We start from the raw sequence: 19,119 nt of genomic DNA on the forward strand, positions 1-19,119 counted from the left end.
ACATGCAACTCCCTATGGTTACCTGAGTTGCCAGTTCTCGATTTCTTCCCCCCCTCCCCTCACAAGAAAAACAGGGAATCTGGATTTTTCCGTGAAACATCCTCACTTCCATGGTTGGCAAGGAATCCAAGGATTTCTGTGTTTGTTTTTTAAACATGGGGCCGTCTAAACAAATCTCCGAGGTAGGCAGGCCGTGGCCGCAGGCCACGGTGCGCACCTTCTGACTTTCCTCCCTCCTTTCCAGGCCCTTTCTTGGCTTCTTATATATCTCTGCCTTCCGGTGTCTGGCAGCAATTATCTCAGGATCCGCTGAGATCAAGGGAAAGGATGACATCTGACGAGCTTTGAAATGATGAAGGGAGGCAATCTAGAAAGTACCAGGTTTTATTATCTTTTTATCAAAAAATCAGTAACAGACAACAATGTGAGGTGCTCACTCCCAACAAGGCCAGAGGAAAAGGGACATGGGGGGAGGAAGAGGACCCAGCCAGCTGGGACCCTGGGGTCACAGAAGGGGAGGGAAGCAAGGGTAAGTGCCCCTAGCACCCCCCCCCCCCCCATGGGGTCAGGAGATGTGGTCTGGCCAGCCTGAGCCACTAGGCCTCTCCTCTCTGGATAGGATAAGACCCAGAGCCAGGCCCTGATCAGCCCTCCCGGTCCCCCTTTGTCTAGAGGGACAAAGGTCATCCTAACCAGGCTGAGCCTGTGACTTATTAAACCAGTTTAGTTCTCGAGCTGTGCTGTCAACAGATGCCAGTGGGCTCTACTTGTCTGTCTGGTACACCAGCCACTGGCCCCATGTGGCCACTGAGCACTTTAAATGTGGATTAGTATAATTGAGGAACGAACTTTAACTTCCTGTCATTTTAATTGATTTCAGTGTGGCTGGCACTTGCCATGTTGGATAGCACAGCTCTCCAATCTTCTCTTAAATCTGGAGATCACAAATGAAGGTACCCCAGCTGGGCTCAAAGCAAAAGCTAGAGAGAAGGTTTCCAGCCCAGTCAAGAGAAGGCACCAAGAAACAGGACCAGAAAAAGGCAAAAATCCACTCAGCCTCACAAACATTCACTCACTCGACCACCCAGCCAACTTCACACAGGAATATATCACACTATTTCCTGAAAAAATATATTTATCTATTTTTCTAGAACCAAGGAAGAATAATAATATATTACATAAAAGAGACACAAATATCCCACCATCCCCTACGTTATAGTTTGGGATCTGCTAAAAAAAACCCCTATATTTCAGCAAAAGCTTCTTAGAGGAAGCAGCTTCAGAAAGGGCCAAGGTCATGAGCAGGGAAGTAGGAAGAATTAAAAAACAAAAGCACGGGGGAAAAAAGAAAAAAGGCAAAAGAGGGAAAGAAAGGCCCTGTCTGAAGCTATAAATAGTAGTAAAAAAATTAATAAAAATTATATCTCCAACTCTTCTCTCATTTTCGAGTAACAAAAACAAAAACACCATTAAATACAAACTTAGCAGGTACTGTGGAAAGGTGCAAGAGGGCAGAGAAAGCCTTGGTTTCTGTGTACTCTTGCCCACAGAGAGAGGCTCTGTACAAAGGAATGAACAATTAAAAAAAAAATACCCCACTAAAAATAGACTTAAGAATATTCTACAAGTCTGATTCAGGATGAACTTTCAGCTCCTCTCCCCAAATAAAAAAGGTTGACTTCCAAAAGTCACTTGGAAGAGCCTAGAATGGCCCAAGGTGTACCACAGACTCCCACAGTGTGGCTGCAGGTGCCTTTGATGGCCACATCTCAAGGTGCAGACAGATGGTTCTGGTTCCTTCTCCCAGCTCCTGGCCGAGGGGCCAGGCTGTGGAAGGCGGGCCAGGGGGAAGGCTGGCAGGTGGGCCGACCTCCAGCAGGACTTGTACAATAGCTTAGAAAGACTCTGGATCAGACCTGTTCAGTACAGGCTCTAAGCTGGGCCTAGATTCTAAATGGGAAGATGAAGAAACAGATCCAACCTCAGACTTGCCTTGAGAAAGGCCAAGTTTAACCCCATTTATCTGCTGGGACAAGTGGAGGCCCAGAGAATCAAGAGGCAAGCAGGAACAGTAGAAGGTGATGTCTCTTCTGACACTGAAACTGTAATCAGAGCGGGAGATGCTGATAGATCAGGACTGGGGTGCCCTCCCTCTCCCCGAACAGCCACCCTTCAAAATCCTTCAGCGTCCCTTCCCCCTAAAGTCCAAGTAGGTGCTCCAGGGGAAGCTTCAGGCGTAGAACTCATTGGTGGGGGCTTTTTTGTAGATGGGTTTCTTGCCCAGGTCGTAGCTGCCCTCATCCTTCTTCTTCATGCGGTACACCAGCAGCAGCACGAGGAAGACGGCAAACAGGATGCCCACGACACCGCCCACAACCAGAGCTGGAGGGGAGAGAGGGGGCAGCGAGGTGAGGGCTGGCTGGCCGTCGGGACCTCAGGGCACATGGGCCGCTTCTGCTCGGTCGGTTCTCTGGCCCCCGGACACCCTCACCATCACCCCCAGGGGCATACTCTGCTGATGCCTTACTGAATTTGATTCTCACCACCTCATTCATGAGAAGGGAGTCACTGTAAAGCACTAAAAAACCACAGAACCAGAGTGACAAAGGCATCCTTCCAGCCCACATTGCTGGAGTCCAAAGCCAGGTTCTTTCCCAACACGAGGCCAACTCCCCAGCAACAGCTCAGCCCTGAGCCAGGAAGCAGAAAAATTGCAGGCTGTGGAAATCCCCCTTAGACCTACTTACCCCACAGTCCTTAGCACAGGGAGCTCTCCAGTTGACCTTGTGTGCACACATCCCTATGCAGACCCACACTTATACTGATCGGGTGTACACACCCTGTACACACGTGGGTATATGCTACTATACACAGTTACAACATGCGTGTGTGTCCACGCTCCTATGTTATAAAGAATTGCATATGTGGTTTGGGACTTTCTGGTGGTCCTATGGTTAAGACTCCGTGCCTCCAATGCAAGGGGCACAGGTTCCCTGGTCAGGGAACTAAGATCCCACATGCCACCTGGTGTGGCAAAAGAAAAAAATTATATACGTGATTTGTGTCCGCACATACGAAGCTCAGTGCTTAAGGCTTACATTCTATTCCTGTCTCTGCCACTTACTGGCAATGGGATCTAAATAATCAAGTTCCTTCATCTCTCTCATTGTAAAATGCAAACAATAGTACCTTTCTTATAGGTTTGTCCCTAGGTTGAAATAAATCAATCCCCTTAAGAGAGCTCAGAATAATGCATAGCATATACTCAATATTCATTAATTGTGACTTCTTGTGGTTTGTATCTGTGTCCCTGCCACCCTGAATTGTTCTGGCACAACAGTGGGTGCTTAATAAATGACTCCATTTGGCTCAGAGAGGGGCACAGGCCGAGAGCAGACACGGGCTTCTCACATCGGGTCAATGGATGTTCTCTGCATGACCCCAGGCAGCCTGGAGGGCTCACTCCTGTTTGTTTCGGGGGCAGGGATGTCTCCTAGAATCCTTCCTGTGACAGATTGAGTCCCCTAATTCGGTCTTAGCCTAAGAAGATTAATTTTCCGCCCCTGCACACGCTCCAAATCTACGCACAGAACTGGGACGGAGTGGCAGGGGAGCCAAGGAAGGTTCTCTCTCTTGGCTAAAATGACGAAAAAGCAGCAACACAGTGCCCCCAGGAAAAACCAGAGAAAAGACACGGACCATCAGGTATCAACCCCCTTCCCCTTTCTACTGCCTCTCCCTCTGATGTCTGTTCCTTTAGACCCTTGGTCCGTGCTGGGAGGTCCCCAGGAGCTCAAGGCCCAAGGACGGTCTCAGAAGCGACTGTGGTCCCGGGTTCCAATGCCAGGTTCACCACTTGTCTGGTCTCGTGCCTTTGGATAAGAGATAAGGCTTCTTGGAGCCTCATTTTCCTTATTTGTGAGAGTATAGATAACCACACGTGTCAGATTGGGGTGTTGTGGAGACTCAATGAGGGGGCGTGTGAATCATATGGCACATGGCAAGCCCTTGATAAACTCCCAGGTTCCAGGGTGGTTTTTTTTTTTTTTTTTGCTGCACTGTGCAGCTTATAGGATCTTAGATCTCCCACCAAGGATAGCACCCATGTCCCCTACAGGGGAAGTGCTGAGTCTTAACCACTGGACCACCAGGGAATTCCCCCTGTCCCGCCAGGTACTGTTTAAAAGCTACTGGAATGGAGAATCTCACCCCAGCTATCTCAACAATGTAACTTCTCACATGAAGATCTTGCCCGTGTGTCATTCTCCACTGGAAGTATTAAGAGATGACTGGTTCTCACTTTTTATGTGACCTAAAGCAAGTGGCTTGCTTTCTCTGGGCCTGAGTCTCCCATGTTATACGCTACAGTTACTTGGACTACATCAGTGGCTTTTACATTTTTCTTTAAAAGCAGTAGAACCATTGTTTGGTGAAAACAAAACCTTATGCTAATCCCACATCAACCAACTAGAAGTGAAACTCTGTGGCTGAAGAAACATGGGCCAGGTTTTACCTCGAAAAGACTTCAACCAAATAGTTTGAAACTTACAAGACTAAAAGGTCTCCAAGGGCCCTCTAGTTTCCCCACCCCACCCACATCACACAGAAAGTTAAAAGAACACTGACTCAGCGACCTGGAAGGCAGAGTCAGGGCTGAGCTGGGCCTACCGGGCGTTATACCCTGCAAGATGCAGGCAAGATCCTTTATCTGTCCCAGAGGGACGCAGGACCCAGGGCTCTTTCCTTGCACTTCCAGCCTCCTCAGAGCTGCTGGCCCAGCTGGTTGCCAGGAGACAGGAGTAAGCCAGCCTGGGCCCATGGTGCCCTCCTTACTATGCTGGTTCATCCAGACTGGCCCTTGGCCTGTAAAAACCTGGCTAGAGAGGGAGTCCCCTCTGAGAAAGTCCCCAACCCAGTTTTGGAGACCCCCAAAGTTGCCGGGGAAGAAGAGAAAGAGCCAGTTACCACCCCAGCTGAAGGCCCCATAGTCAGGCTAGACAGAGCCATCCCTGAAGTCTCATCCTGGGACACATCTTTCTCCACATAGCACATTAGTCAGGAAGCCTGTGGCTCCCACTTGAGGCCAAACACTTGCTCTCTCTAAGTGTTAGTTTCTTAATCTGGCACAGGAAGTTTCCTGTGGGCCACCTACTACTTGCTATGCTATGCCATGCCATATACTATACTATACTATATTATACTATATACTATGGGGCTTCCCTGATAGCTCAGTTGTTAAAGAATCTGCCTGCAATTCAGGGGACCCCAGTTTGATTCCTGGGTTGGGCAGATCCGCTAGAGAAGGGATAGGCTACCCACTCCAGTATTCCTGGGCTTCCTTTGTGGCTCAACTCGTAAAGAATCTGCTTCCAATGCAGAAGACCGGGATTCGATCCCTGGGTGAGGAAGATCCCCTGGAGAAACGAATGACTACCCACTCCAGTATTCTGGCCTGAGAAATCCCATGAACAGAGGAGACTGGCTGGTTACGGTCCATGGGGTTGCAAAGGGTTGGACACGACTGAAGGACTAACACACACACCATCTACCACTGGGAACTGTGCAAACAAACATTTTACAGTCCGCCAAGTTATTTTAGATTCTATTTTTCACGAAGTTATTACACCAACCCAAGGAAGTAGCATGATGGCCGTTTGCTAACATGAAAACTGAGGCTGGAAAGCGTTCTCAGCCAAGGTCACCAGGCTGCCAGGTGACAGCAAGGGGAGGGGAAGCCAGTCCAACTCAAAGGAGCCTCTGGGCTTAAAGGGGAAGTTTTCACGGGAAGTTTAACTTTTAATAATTAACATCCCAGGTGCCAAATCCAGGCTGGGAAAGTGCTTTGTAAATAGAAAAGGATTTACAGCAAGTGAAAGACTCAACATCTATTATTTTTTTAGCCTCTGATACGCAATTCTTGCTCTCGGTCCGCCAAGCTGCACACATAGTCAGAGCCACCTCTAAGGGGAAGGGTCATCCCTTCAAGGCCCCAGGACAGCCAGTGGCTGCACGAAGGGGTATCAAATCACCTAACGGGCTAGAGCAGGGGTTCCCAACCCCCGTGCTGGTACTGGTCAGTGGCCTACTAGGAACCCAGCTGCACAGCAGGAGGTGAGCAAGCGAAGTTTCATCTGCCCCTGTCACTCGCATTAGCATCTGAACCATCGTCACCCCTACCCCATCCCGACGGTGGAGAAACCGTCTTCCATGAAACTGGTGCCTGGTGCCAAAAAGGTCGGGGACCACTGGACCAGAGGCATCCTTGCCTGCAGCACTATCCCTGCCCAAGCCCTCTCCCCTTTCAAGGTATCTTGCGGGAAGCCCAGGACCTTACCTGCCAGCACCTCTGTCCTCTCAAAGATGTTGCCGCCCTGGGCTGTGCTAGACATAGACACCTTGTTGGACACATCCTCGTCCCCATCAAAAGGGGACGACCTCTTGGGGATAACTTCATTCTCCTCCAGTTCCTTGGGTTCGGTGGGAACTCCGCTCCCTGTCTTCTCAGGGATGTGGTTATCTATAGGGACCTGGATGGTGGAAAGGAGAAGAGACCAACACTCAGTGCGGTTTGTAGGGAGGGGGATCCAAGGCATGGGGTAGGGACATTCAGCTGGGCAGGGAATGGTTCTGCCTCTTGCCGGCCAAACCACGTGGTCCCAGAGCAGAAGTCAGCAACCACCCCTCAACAATCATGCTGTCAAATCCCTACCCTCAACTTTTCTTATGTGTGTTAGTTGCTCAGTTCTGTCTGACTGTTTGCGACTCCATGGACTGCAGCCCACCAGGCTCTTCTGTCCATGGGATTTTCCAGGCAAGAATACTGGAGTGGGTTGCCATTCCCTTTTCCAGGGGATCTTCCCGACCCAGGGATTGAACCTGGGTCTCCTGCACTGCAGGCAGGTGCTTTACAATCTGAATCACCAGGGAAGCCCAACTTTTCCAGTAAATCTATCCCCAGTGGGAAATGAATAATGTGACCAAGGGCACAGGAAAGCGGGTGTTCTAGACTAATATCCCGGAGGGTGGTTTGGCAAAACTGTAGGAACAGTTTGCCCTTCAGCGCAGCACTTTGCCTCTGGGACTCTGTCCTAAGGAGCTAATTAGAGATTTTTGTAAAAGATGCTTATACTGTTGTTGTAGGATGTCAAAAAAAATCATAAACCACTTTTCCATAGCTAAGGGCAACTGGGTGAACTGATTATGAAGGTTATAAAAATGAATAGGAAAAACAGTGAGTTACGTGGGGAAAGATTCACGATCACTCTACGTAAAAAATGCAGTGCATAGAATGGTATGTGTAACTTGATATTCATGTTGGGAAATACCTAGAAATGCACACAAAAATGAGGCTGGAAGGACTTCCTTGGTGGTCCAGTGGTTATGATTCTGCGCTCCCAAGGCAGGCGGCCCCAAGTGTGATCCCTGGTCAGGGAGCTGGATCCCACCTACTGCAACTAAAGATCCCGCATGATCCCAAGTGCCACAACCGGGATCCAGCGCAGTCAAATAAATGAAATAAAAATTAAAAAAGCAAAAGAGGCTGGAAACACACGCAAGCATTTATCACTTAGTGATTATCTCTACAGAGGGGAAGGTCTACCCGTGACCCTTAGCTGTGCCTGTCCCAAGAGTTCAGGGCCACAGACAAAAAAGCCTTCTTGCAGAATGAGGTCAGACTCAAACTTATTCTGCTTCTCTGAACAGGGGCTGAGAAAAGGAGAGGCCAAAGTGCGGAGCTACTTACCAAGGGGTGCATCACTTCTGGGAAGATCTGGATGCCCTCTGAGTCATCTGTAATGTCAGAAAGGCCGTGTGAATGTGAAGTCGGTCACCCCCAGGCCGATGATCCCTACAGCCATGGCTGGTGCGAGTTCTAATTCACAATTGGCCCCCAAATGCTCAACAGGTGATAAGCATATGTCTAGCAGGTGATCATTCCCACCCCAGCCTCAGTCATCTCCTCTGTAAAATGGAGCTCCTGAGACCTGCCTCCCTGGTTCTTTCGTGTGAATGTTGAGGCGGTCACTGGGCAGGCGCTCTGTCACCTCTAAACCCTTGCTCCATATAGATCCCAGGACCAAGAACATCACCCAGGAGGGGTAGGAAATGCAGAATTTCAGGGGCCACTAAATCAAAATCTGGATTTTAACAAGATTCCCAGGGGATTCATTTGAGAAGACTCTAGATTGCAACAGTAAATATCAGAAATTCCAATATGAATGTATTTACTCAGAACATGGTAAGTGCCCAGGGCTTTTAACTCAGTCTAATTTTCTATTCCCATGTTACAGATTAGGACACCAAGGCTCAGAGGTCACAGAGCGGCAGTTTGAACTCAGGATTATGTGACTCCAGAACTCAAACTTCACATTGTTATACCACCCCACACAGAGGAGGGAGGCTTTTCAGTAGCTCTGTCTGGCCTGGCAGCCAGGGCCAGGAAATGACCAAGAAAGACGGGGACCCTGGCCCGGCCCCAGGAGGCCCCTTCACTGATTCCCAATCCCATCCTCGCAGAAGCAGGGGTTGGTTCTCGGTTCCCTCCCACAGCTCTCCTCACCCTGCCCCCAGGCTCCTGAGCGCTCTCTTTGCTTTTCAAAGGAAGGAAAACAGGCCACAGTTCAGTTCTCCTCCCAACGCCCACTCCCACCCAATCCCGTCCAAAGGCGGACAGGTTCGGACTGGTTTTCTACTACAAATGGACTCGGAGCAAGAAACCATTCGCCTGGAAAGGGTCTCAGGGATGGGTTGATCCGGTTACTTTTGTTCACCCCATCTTTTTTTTTAACGGGGAGGGGCACAATAGGAAAATTCAAGCCCCAAAGTGGGGTCAACCTTGTAAAAGACAAGTTCTCTGCAGCCTTGAGCCCCAGGCCGGCCCCCTCCTCCTTCCGTACCTAGATCTCCAGAGCCAGACAGCTCAAAGTCATCGGATTCCTGCCCGGGCCCCCCGATGTCCTCGTCATCAGGTAAGTCTCCGGAAAAGTATCGGCCTTCCAGGAGGTCTTGAGGGTCGATGACCTCAGTTTCTCGGATCTAGGGTGAGAACAGGAGACACGTTAACCAGCAGCTCCCCCTGCCAATGCTCTTTAGCAGCCCCCGAGCCCCGCAAGGCAGTGAAGCGAGTGCTCAGGAACGGGAGCTGGGGTGCTGGAAGGGCATCAGGCTAGAGCCTACCTTGCTGTGTGACCTTAGACAAAACCCTTTCCCATTCTGGGCTAATTAAAATAATGAAGGTGGCATCATCAGAATATAAATATGCTAGGTACCCTATACTGAGCACTTGCTATAGGCCAGGACCTGCTCTTAATAACTCTAAAGACCAGTCTTCACCTGTTTTACAACCGAGGAAACTGGGCCCTGAAGATACTAAGTCATTTTCTTTGGGTGACTCGTGGGAGCAGACGGAGTGAAGACTGACTTCAGAGCCAGCGTTCCCAGTCCACGCTCCGGGGTGCTCTGATGCTGTCATTGCTGATTCACCCACGGCAGGGAGAGGGCTGCTGGCTCTGGTTTTGCCCTGACCCGGACATCTTTCCCAGCTGAGTCAGACCAGGCTGGGACAGGCAGGGCTGGCTCACTCACGTCCCAGGACAGCCTCGGGTCAGGGCGCTGCCCGGAACCTGGTGAGTCAAGTGTACGTGAGCACACTCGTGTCTTCAGCCTTCCAAACATCTCCCACGGGGCCATTCTGCAGCCATGCAGTGTGGAGCCCCATCCCTGCTCTCATGGACTGTCCACTCCAGCTCCCCTAAGTACCCCTCCGCTGCCACGAATGGGGGCCCCAGCCGTCCCCAGCTAGAATCTCAGGTCCACCGCCACTGAGTAGCTTTCACAAGGAAAGCATGAAAGATCCAGGAAGGCAAAGAGCTGCCCCAGGACCTCCAGAACATCAGCCACCCTGCTCCCAAACCTGCAAATTCGACCGGGGAAAACAAAGCTCCTTCTAGAGAGTCAGAAATACTTGGGATTCACACCACCCTCTCAGCTAGCTTCTGGGCTGAGGCTTTGTCTGCCCATAACAGCAGCCCCAGGGCAAAGTTCATTCTTTCACTAATGAACTCAAATATTCTAGTGCCTACCATTTCCCAGAAGACTCAGGGTGGTGAATACAAACCCCTTGCCCCAAACATTCTTCTCCCCCCTCAACCCCCTAACTACAGGAGGTGTGGAGAGGGGCGGGGTCTGCTCAGAACCGAGGAACACCAGCTGGAGGCCAGGGAGGTCCTGCCCTCCCATTTCACAGAAAGGGAAAGAATCTAAGCTTCCTACAGTGACCTGCCTAAGGTCACACGGTGAGTCAGCTACACACTCAGAAAAGAAGCCAGGCTCTGTTTCTGACTGCCCCACGCTGTCCTCCACCCAGCAGAGACCTGCCAGGGACAGAGAGTGGGCCTGGAAAGGCACATCCGTCCCTAAGACAAGGTTACCCTCTGTGGGAGAGGCCCAGGCTTCCGGGGAGAGGTGGGTGGAAGCAGACTTTTGGGTCTCCTTCCACCCTGTCTGTCTGTCTGTGTGGGGCAGCTGGATTCCCGGGAGGGAGGTCAGGCTGGGAGCGAGATTTCTCCCCTCCCACCACGGAAGGGAGAATCTCCGCTGAACGCCTGGTACACATGGGGGTGGGGAGCGAGAAGGGGTTAAGCCCTGGTGAGGGATGACTTCATGACTCGGGAATCAGGAGCTGGGGAGCTGCTGGCGCTGGAATTCCAGCCCCCACACAGCCCCTTGCCTGTGGCTTTAGTTTGGCAGCTCCAGAAGATGGCTCCACTGTGGTTGCGCAAGCTGCCTGCACCTAGGGCGGGGTCCCTGTGCTCCCATCCGCATCTCCTGCTGCAAATTCCCCCGGGGGAGGTGGTAAGGGTGGGGGGCAGAATCGGAAACATCAGGATCTAGGCAGCTTACCAAACTAAGCACTTAGCTTGAAGTAGGTCCTCCTCATAGCTCTTATTTGCTGAAACACTGAGGAGGGAGGGGGTTGGGGGGATGCTCAGAAAATTGAAGTAACTCGCTCAAGATCACCCAGGCAGAAAGTGGCCACTCTGGACCGGAACCCAGGCATAGGTCACCCGAGCCTTTAGCCACATACAGATCCACACACCCATAAACACACGGGCACACAGAGTGTCCGCCTACCTCGGCCAGGATGGAGCCTTGTCAAATGGCGGTCAAACTCAGCCCAGGAAGTAAAGAAGGCAGTTTGGCCACTTGCGTATGGAGCCTGGAGACCAGTCAGAGCTCCAAGTACTCAAGACAGGGGCTGGAGTTTCGACACTGGGCTGTTTCAGGCTGGGCCCTTCCCCTACCTCCCCATCCCCAAGAGCCATGGCTGTTTATTTATGGATCCTTCCTTTCTCTTAGTGGGTGAAAGTACTGAGGAGTGTTTCAAAACCACCCCTGGGATTAGCACGTTGATTCGCTGTGATTGGTAGTGGCTCTCTCTGTTTTACATCAGGAAGTGAAGACCAAGTCAGAACAAAACTCGGACTGAAACCTAGATCGATTCCCAGTTCAGCCACCTTGGGGGTCACCGGGTCATCGCTAACTCTTCATTATTTTAAATCTATTTTTTAATTGTGGGAAAATTGCTTCACAATGTTGTGCTGGTTTCTGCCATCCAACAATGCGAATCAGCCACAATTATACATATATCTTCTCCCTCTGAGTCTCCCTGCTCTCCCCAACTACAACCCTTCATTTTTATACTAGCTTCCTGGAGAGCATAAATGACTTGAATTAAGGTCATGCCAAGAATGGTTCAGATCCTGTCAGATCTAGTCACACAAGGGTTAGATGCCATTGGGTACCCATCCTGGCTCTAAAAGCACAGGGCTTGGGACCTCCCTGGTGGTCCAATGCTTCCACTGCAGGGGGCACCGGTTTGATCCTTGGTCAGGGAGAAAGATCCTGCATGCCTCATGGCTCGCTAATAAATAAAATCAATCCTTCTCCAACTCCAGAAGTGGTCCTGCTCTGCCCAAGACCCCTGACAAGAGAGAAATGCCCAAGAGCGCAGGAGCCCTAAGAATATACCAGCAAGGTGAAACCATGCTCCCTGGGATTGTGAGCAAGCGTCCCTTTACGTGTGTGTGTGTGTGTGTGTGTGTGTGTGTGTGTGTGGAGGCTATGTGCCAACAGCCCTCCCTTCCTCCACCCTCTTTTCAGACTAGGCCCATTCAGTCTGGGGTGACTTTGAACAACCAGGCCACCCAGCCAACAGGCCCCACCCTGACCAGAAAGGGACCCCACCCTGCTCTTGGCTCACCCCATCGTCACCTGGGGAGCGGGTGTCCACACGTGTGTGCACGCACAGGGCCCTCAGGGCTCTCTGTATCTTTGTCTTACTCGTGCACACACAACAGCGATTAAGAACTGAATAAGCAGACCCTGGTGGGCACCTGGATGCTTCTGTAGACCCTCCATAGAAAAGAAGAAGGGTAAGGATTTCCCCGGTGGTCCAGGGGCTAAGACTCCATGCTCCCAATGCAGGGGGCTCAGGTTCAACCCCTGGTCAGGGAACCTTATGTCACAACTCAGAGTCGGCATGCCACAACTAAAGATCCTGCAGGACACAGCAAAGATTGAAGATCCCACATGCCACAACTAAGAGCGGATGCAGCCAAATAAACAATCAAAAAAAGGGTAGGTGTATTTTGTGCTATTGAGACTAACGCCTACCAACAGAAGGTAGCTGAGGCCCTAGCCCAACCATCTCATTTTATTACCCAGCAAACAGATGAAAAGATAAGCACCCTTGCCAAGGTCACAGAAGCAGAACTGGACTTAGAACCTGGGTCTCTTAAAAAAACAACATTAGAAGAACCTAGGTCTCTGGGCTCCTAGGCTAGACTTGTCTTCCTTTCCCACTTCTAGGTCTTCTCTAGAAGTCCTACTCATAGACACACAACAAAAATCAACATCTGAACAAGCAGGCCCCGGTGGGCACCTGGGGTTGGGGCTGGATGCTTTCCGGTAGAGGTTTCAGGGCATGGCAAACCACTCCAGTATTCTTGCCTGGAGAATCCCACGGACAGAAGAGCCTGGTGGGCTATAGTTCATGGGGTCGCAAAGAGTCCAACACAACTGAAGTGAGTGTTCCCGCACGCAGAGGTCTCAACAAATCCATGGGCAGCTGCGGCCACTCCAGCTGTAACCCCCATCTAGTCCTGAGGTGATGGGCATGGAGCTAGGAAAGTCACCAACCCTACTGCAAAGTCTTACAGCTTCAGTCCCCTGGGAGAAGCATGGGGGCTGGGGTCCTAACACGCTGGGCACCACGCTGGGTTTCCTCCGTCCGAGCTCATTTGATTGGCACAACAGCCTGGAGAGGTGCTCTACCCATGTGGCCAGAAAGTGACTTTCCCTTGAGTCACTTGTGTGAAGTCACTCAGCTAGGAAGCAACAGACCTGTGATTCAAACAGATCTTTCTCGAGACTGAGTCTTCGCCAGAGCCAGACTTCTCACTGCACCCACGCTACCCCCTCTCCACCCCATCGCCACCATCCACAGCACCTGCTGCCAGGCCAGGGCTCCAGGGCACCCCTTCCCTTGGCCAGGGAGTCAACAGAGGTAAAAGTGATATTGCTCAAACAAAAGCAGAGAAACTTTGGCTGGGGCACTGGGGAGAAGTTCAGGGTCAGAGCTTGCTTAACTGAACTGGTGGGAGGCAAAGAGAGGGGAGTCTCCCCCTGCCTGTCTCTTCCCCGGGGGAGGAAGTGACCCCCAGGGGACAGGGACATGCTTCTGGGGCAGGAAGTGAGATGAGAAGGACACCTGGGCAAGTTAAATTCTGGAAGAAGTAGGAATGCTGAGGACCCTGGGCATTAACTGCTGAACGCAGCAGAGGGGTCCTGGCAGGAGATCCCCAGAAGGGGTCACTGATAAGGCACGGCAGTCCTCCCCCACGCTCCTTCAGAACGGTTAGATGTCCCCCGGAATGAGCAAAACCTGGCTGCCTCAATTTGGACTCAGCATCCTGGCAGAAATGGGAAGATCTAGCACCAGCCTGGGGACCTGTAAAAGTATCTCCAACAGCAACCATAGCCTTGCTGCTCCCTCACGATACGAGCCTGGGTGTTTATTTCACATCATGAAGCCTCAGTTTCCTCTTTGTCACCAAGGCTAGTAAGTACCACCTTGCGGGAGGATGAGATGAAGTGAAATGCATTAGGGGTATGCAAGGGACACAGCACATGGCCCGGTACACAGCAGGTGCTCAATGAGTAGCAGCTATTATTAACCCCCATCTGCCTTCCTTCCAGCTGAGGGGATTAGTGCTCAAAGGGTCAGAGACTTGAGAAAAGTAGTTGCATTGCTAGAAAGAGGGTGGTGGGTGGACGGGGAGGTGCTTTGCAAACTGTGAAGGGACATGCCCTATAAAACGTTATTTCTTGTGCTTCTGAGACCAGAGACTTATCAACAGCCAATCAGGCCCCTTGAGAATGTGGAAGAGAGAAAGGCCCAGAGATGAGCAGAGATCTGCGCAAGCTCCCACAGCTTAGAGCACCTGTTCTAAGCAGAGAGAGGGAGAGGAGAAACCACTGTACTTTTCCAAAAGAAAATGGCAGTGACATAGAGACGCTTGAAACTCAGCTGAGCCCCCGAGTCCCCAGAGTACTTCCCGACCTGCCTAAGTATCTAGGAGACCAGAAGATAACCACCCACCACCAATACAGGATCTGGTGTGACAGTCCAGGAAGGGTTAAGCCAGGTCTGGGGATAGGAGTGGGGGTGGGGCGGGGTTCGAATGTCCGCCCTGCCCACTCCAAGGTCAGGTTACTCCAAACACAATCACTCAGGAGAGAAGCCAGGCCTGGCACTGCCAGTGGCTTTTTCACCAATCCCCCCTCCCCCACCCAGGGCAGCCCATTCCCAGAGCCAGGGCTCCAGGACGGAGGGACGCCAGCTGCTGGTGGGAAGGGTAAGGGTCAGGGAAGCTTCTAGAGCCTCTGGATATCTCCCTGCTAGAGGCTGATGCCGTGGCATCTTTGTCACTAACAGCCTGATGGTTGGGAGATTTCCTTCTCGGGGCCTCGGTTTCCCCGCCTATACAAGACGGTTCTCAAACAGACAAGCCTTCCTCTGTCTGCAGGCCTGGTAACCAAGCTGGGCACTGTTCCGATTACCGATGGAGACAGCCGGGGAGGGGGCTGGCTCCCTCAGGGGCCGAAGAGACAGAAGTGCATTGAGGCCGGGCTTGTAATCTAGCAGCGGATCCCAGGTCCCCGCTGGATCTGAGGGCGGCCCCGTAAACAAGCCTCCCGTGTTCTCTAGAGCCAAGCTGATATCTCCTGTCTCGGCCAATTAGGTCCGCCCTGGGTGCTGGCTTCCTGCCCCTTCCCAGCCTCCCCACCGCCTCTCAGGGAAGCCACTGCTCCTGATCGGGGGTCAGCCTGTCCCACAGACATCTCCTGGCCAGGCTTCCCCAGGGCCAGGAGTGTCCCAGCCGTTGGTCACCCCTGCCCCCACGCCCCGAGGTGGAGTAGTACAGCCAGTCCCCACAGGCCGGGCCCCACCGAGTCACTCTTTCCACACATACCAGCCGGTCCCTGCCTCCCCTTTCCATTACCCCAGGTGTCACCTGACTAGCAGCCCCTGCCACTGTGCCAGACAAAACTGGGGCAGCCTAGCTCGGGGCCCAAAGGAGGGGGAAGGGAGGTGCAAAGTAAGGCAGCGGGGAGGGGGCGCTGACTCCCAGGGCCTGACCCGGGGCGGGCCCACAGAAGGCTGAAGCTCCAAAGAGCTGATCAGATCGCAGAGTGATCTCCTGGGGATGCCTGGAGCCCTAGGAGAGGGAGGAAAAGTTCTGAACCCTAAGAACCACAACCACTGGTTCTTATTTTTCAACCTGCACCCAGACACCGCCTCCCCAAGCTACCCAGGTTAAGAACCCTTGTCTAGCTGCTAATAATAAACTAAACTTAAGCCAGACCTTTACACAGAAGGTTGCCAAACGCCAGTGATGGCCCGGGAGTGACACACGTGTTTTCTAGAGGACGCTGGGGCTCACACCGGCCCAGTGACTTATTAACTAACTTGTGTGTCCTGGGCTGAGCTGCAGAGCTGGGTTTCTCTGTGAAACGTACCCATTTTCCAGTCATCTTGCCTCCCGGGGACAGGGCCTGGAGGGGATGCGCCCAAAGGTCACCCATGAGTTAATAACAAACCTGCCCAAGAAGTCAGGCTTATTGAACTCAGGGTTAAATTAGGCTCCAACTGTTGACACATGCCCTCCCAAGCTCCCTAGGCATCAGGAGGTGAAAACATCTGAAAACTGGCTTCCCAGAACACTCTATCTTTTCTATCCACCATCACACCCCCTCCCCCGCCAAACACTAGGGGGTTTTTTTGCAATTCCCTTGGCCTCCGGACTGGAAACAACTCCGGCCCTCTTACAGGACAAGGCTCCGCCAGGACTGAGCACGTCCCAAGAGGTTCCCAGCCCCCTGTTCCTTCTCCCTCCTGGCTGAAAATTGCTCAACAGGGGGGTTCCCAGTGATCCCTGCAAGAGGGGTGGGGCAGTCAGGAACTGGTTCTTGTTTAAATATCAACCCATCCAGTAATTAGCAAACGGCGAACTTCTAAGACAAACAAATAGATTTGGGCTCCATCAGCCAGCCCCACCCTAGACTCCTCCCCACCCACCTTGCAGCTGTTGGGGGGAGGGGAGAGAGCTTTCCAAGGGGCCTCTGGGGGTCGGATCTTCAAAAGGAAAGGACCATCTGGCATCAAGGTGGCCTGGGCAAAGCTGGGAACCGTCGCTAAGAACGCCTCCCGTTTACCAGGCCAGATTCTAAGAGCTTCAGTTGCAGCCGTGTTATCTCCAATAATGCTCTCTACAATCCCATTCTTACAGACCAGATAGCTGAGGTCCCAAGCCATGGAGCTAGTAAGAGGGGGCCTTCACAGCTCTGGAGTCAGGTCTACTTAACTCCAAATCAAGTGTTCCAAAGCCCTCGGGCCAACAGCCAATCCCAAGAAGAGGGCGTCAGAGAATCCTGGGGTCAAGTCTGGACTATACTTTGCTCCATAAACTCAGACCAATGGCAACCTCAGTTTTGCTTTAAGGCTGGGGGGCAGAGCACTACACTCTCTGCAGAGGTCTATACTCTCTGCAGAGGCCTCTCTATATATATTTAAGTAATTAAAAAAAATTTGACATATAGTTGATTTACAATGTATTAATTTCTTCTGTACAGAAAACTGATTCAGTTAAACATATATACACAATATTTTTAATATTCTTTTCCATTATGATTTATCACTGGATGTTGAACATAGTTCCCTGTGCTCAGGAGGCTCTTATCGGTCATCCATTCTATGTGTGATAGTTTGCACCTGCTAACCCCAAATCCCCAATCCATCCCTTCCCCCTCCCTCTTCCCACCTTGGCAACCACAAGTCTTGCACAGGACAATTTGGAGAACTGGCTAAACTCTACCCTGTCAAAGTCCACAGCTGGGCAAGGCCCTGTGAGGGTCTGTGGCCTAGAGCCTGTATTTTCTGTATGTCTCTTCAAGGCCCTGGACACTGGCTTGACTATTCTTAACAGCCCCTAAAGTGGGTGCCAATTCCAACATCCCCAGGAGGCTGAAAGGAAATGGGGGTGACTCAGGCAGGCCAGCTACGGCTCTCCTCCAGTGACTCACAGAGCCCTGTCCAGCCCCTTCCCCCAATTTTAAGTAGTCACTTGAAAATCACACCCACCAGTCTGGGAGGCCTAGGAGAGCTAGGAGCCAACTCCTCCCTAGAAGGAACTGGGGCGCGAAGCCCAGCCTGGCTCCCCCAGTCCCTCATTCAGGCCGGCTCAGCACTTCAAGTCCTTGGAAAAGCCTTCTGTTTCCAGGAGCTAGCGATGGCAGGAGCTGAATGTCTCCACCACCCACCTCCCCAACGTCGCTTCTCCCGTAGGCTCTTTACCAAGGAGGCTGAGAAAGCGTTCCCTGTTCCCCACCAGAAAGGACCTACAAGAGGGTTTTGGTCCAACCTCCTCCTTCCAGAGTTGGAGACACTGAGACCCAGAGGGCATGGGTGCTCAAGGTCAACTAGTGATTCAGAAGGAGGGACCCAAGGCATCTGCCTTCAAAGCCAGCCAACTTCCTCATGTGTAATGTCCTCTGAGGACCTGCAAATCAGACAGCCTGTGTGACCTGTCAGACCTGGTTCAGACCTTGGCAGGCCCCTCCATTGCTCTAAGCATCACTTTCCTGTAAAAGTGAAGCTAATGATACCTACCTCATAGTATCACGGGGAGGCATCCGTATCAGTAATAAACAACCTCAATGCGCCTTTTAGCATGAAGTTACAAGAACACATTTATTTGTTCATTCATACAGACATTTCCGGGCCAGGCATTTCACTGAAAATCCACAGAGAAGAGTTCCTGTGTGCGTGGATGGAAGCAGGGTAGGGGATGAGGGCTCAGAATTTGATGGAAGATATTAATGCTCCTTGTGAACCATAAGCTTCTTCAAGGGAGTGAATGCCTTAGATGTCTTTACGGTTCCCACTGCCCTTTGAAAGAATAGGTACTTAATTATTCATAGACTATCCAAGCTGGAAAGGGCTGTCTATTCAGTTCAAATTCCATTTTACAGATGGGGGATGTCAACCCAGAGAGAGATAGAGACCCAGTCTCACACCCTCCAAGGTAAGGCTCAAATATTTTCCTATCATAGCTCTCTGAGCTTCTAATAATTCCAAAAGGCTCTCTCTGGCCACTTAAGGGTCCTAGACACCCCTGGGCTTCCGTTCCTACCCCCACTTCTGTGCAATCAAGGAGAAACCTCTCAAGACCAGAAAGGTCTCTTAGCTGAAGTACAAAGGGTAGGTGGGGGGCACTTCCAGAACTGACTGGGCCAGGTGCCATGTCTATGCCCCTGGGCAGCAACACTGCTGGAAGGGGCGGGTGGTGGGGGTCGCGTGGCGGCTCCCAAAACAAGGCTGTCTTTAATTGGCCGAGGAGGGAGTGGCAGGAAGGTAGATCAGGGGAATGCTTCCAGCTGGACAGGAAGAACTGGTTTAGGCCCGCAAGCCCCGCCAAACACAGAAGAGGGCCAAACACAGAAGAGGCCGTGGCTCGGGCTGGGTTCCCTTCCCAAAACCTGTGGCACCCACCACAT

The 19,119-nt window shown here is 51.7% G+C and overlaps 1 protein-coding gene across 1 annotated transcript in view; it reads right to left on the reverse strand.

Moving 5' to 3' along the window:
* Positions 1 to 368: 368 nt before the first annotated feature.
* Positions 369 to 19,119, reverse strand: part of SDC4 (syndecan 4) — a 21,358-nt gene continuing 2,607 nt past the window's right edge. Inside the window, exons 2-5 of the mRNA XM_027977234.2 lie at positions 8,898 to 9,036; positions 7,745 to 7,791; positions 6,335 to 6,527; positions 369 to 2,382 (exon numbers count right to left, since the gene is read on the reverse strand). Of these exons, the coding sequence (XP_027833035.1) occupies positions 2,231 to 2,382; positions 6,335 to 6,527; positions 7,745 to 7,791; positions 8,898 to 9,036 (531 nt within the window). The 3' untranslated portion in view covers positions 369 to 2,230. The remainder of the gene's footprint in view (positions 2,383 to 6,334; positions 6,528 to 7,744; positions 7,792 to 8,897; positions 9,037 to 19,119) is intronic.

This window comes from Ovis aries, chromosome 13 (assembly GCF_016772045.2).
Source record: "Ovis aries strain OAR_USU_Benz2616 breed Rambouillet chromosome 13, ARS-UI_Ramb_v3.0, whole genome shotgun sequence".
Classification (NCBI taxonomy): Eukaryota; Metazoa; Chordata; class Mammalia; order Artiodactyla; family Bovidae; genus Ovis; species Ovis aries.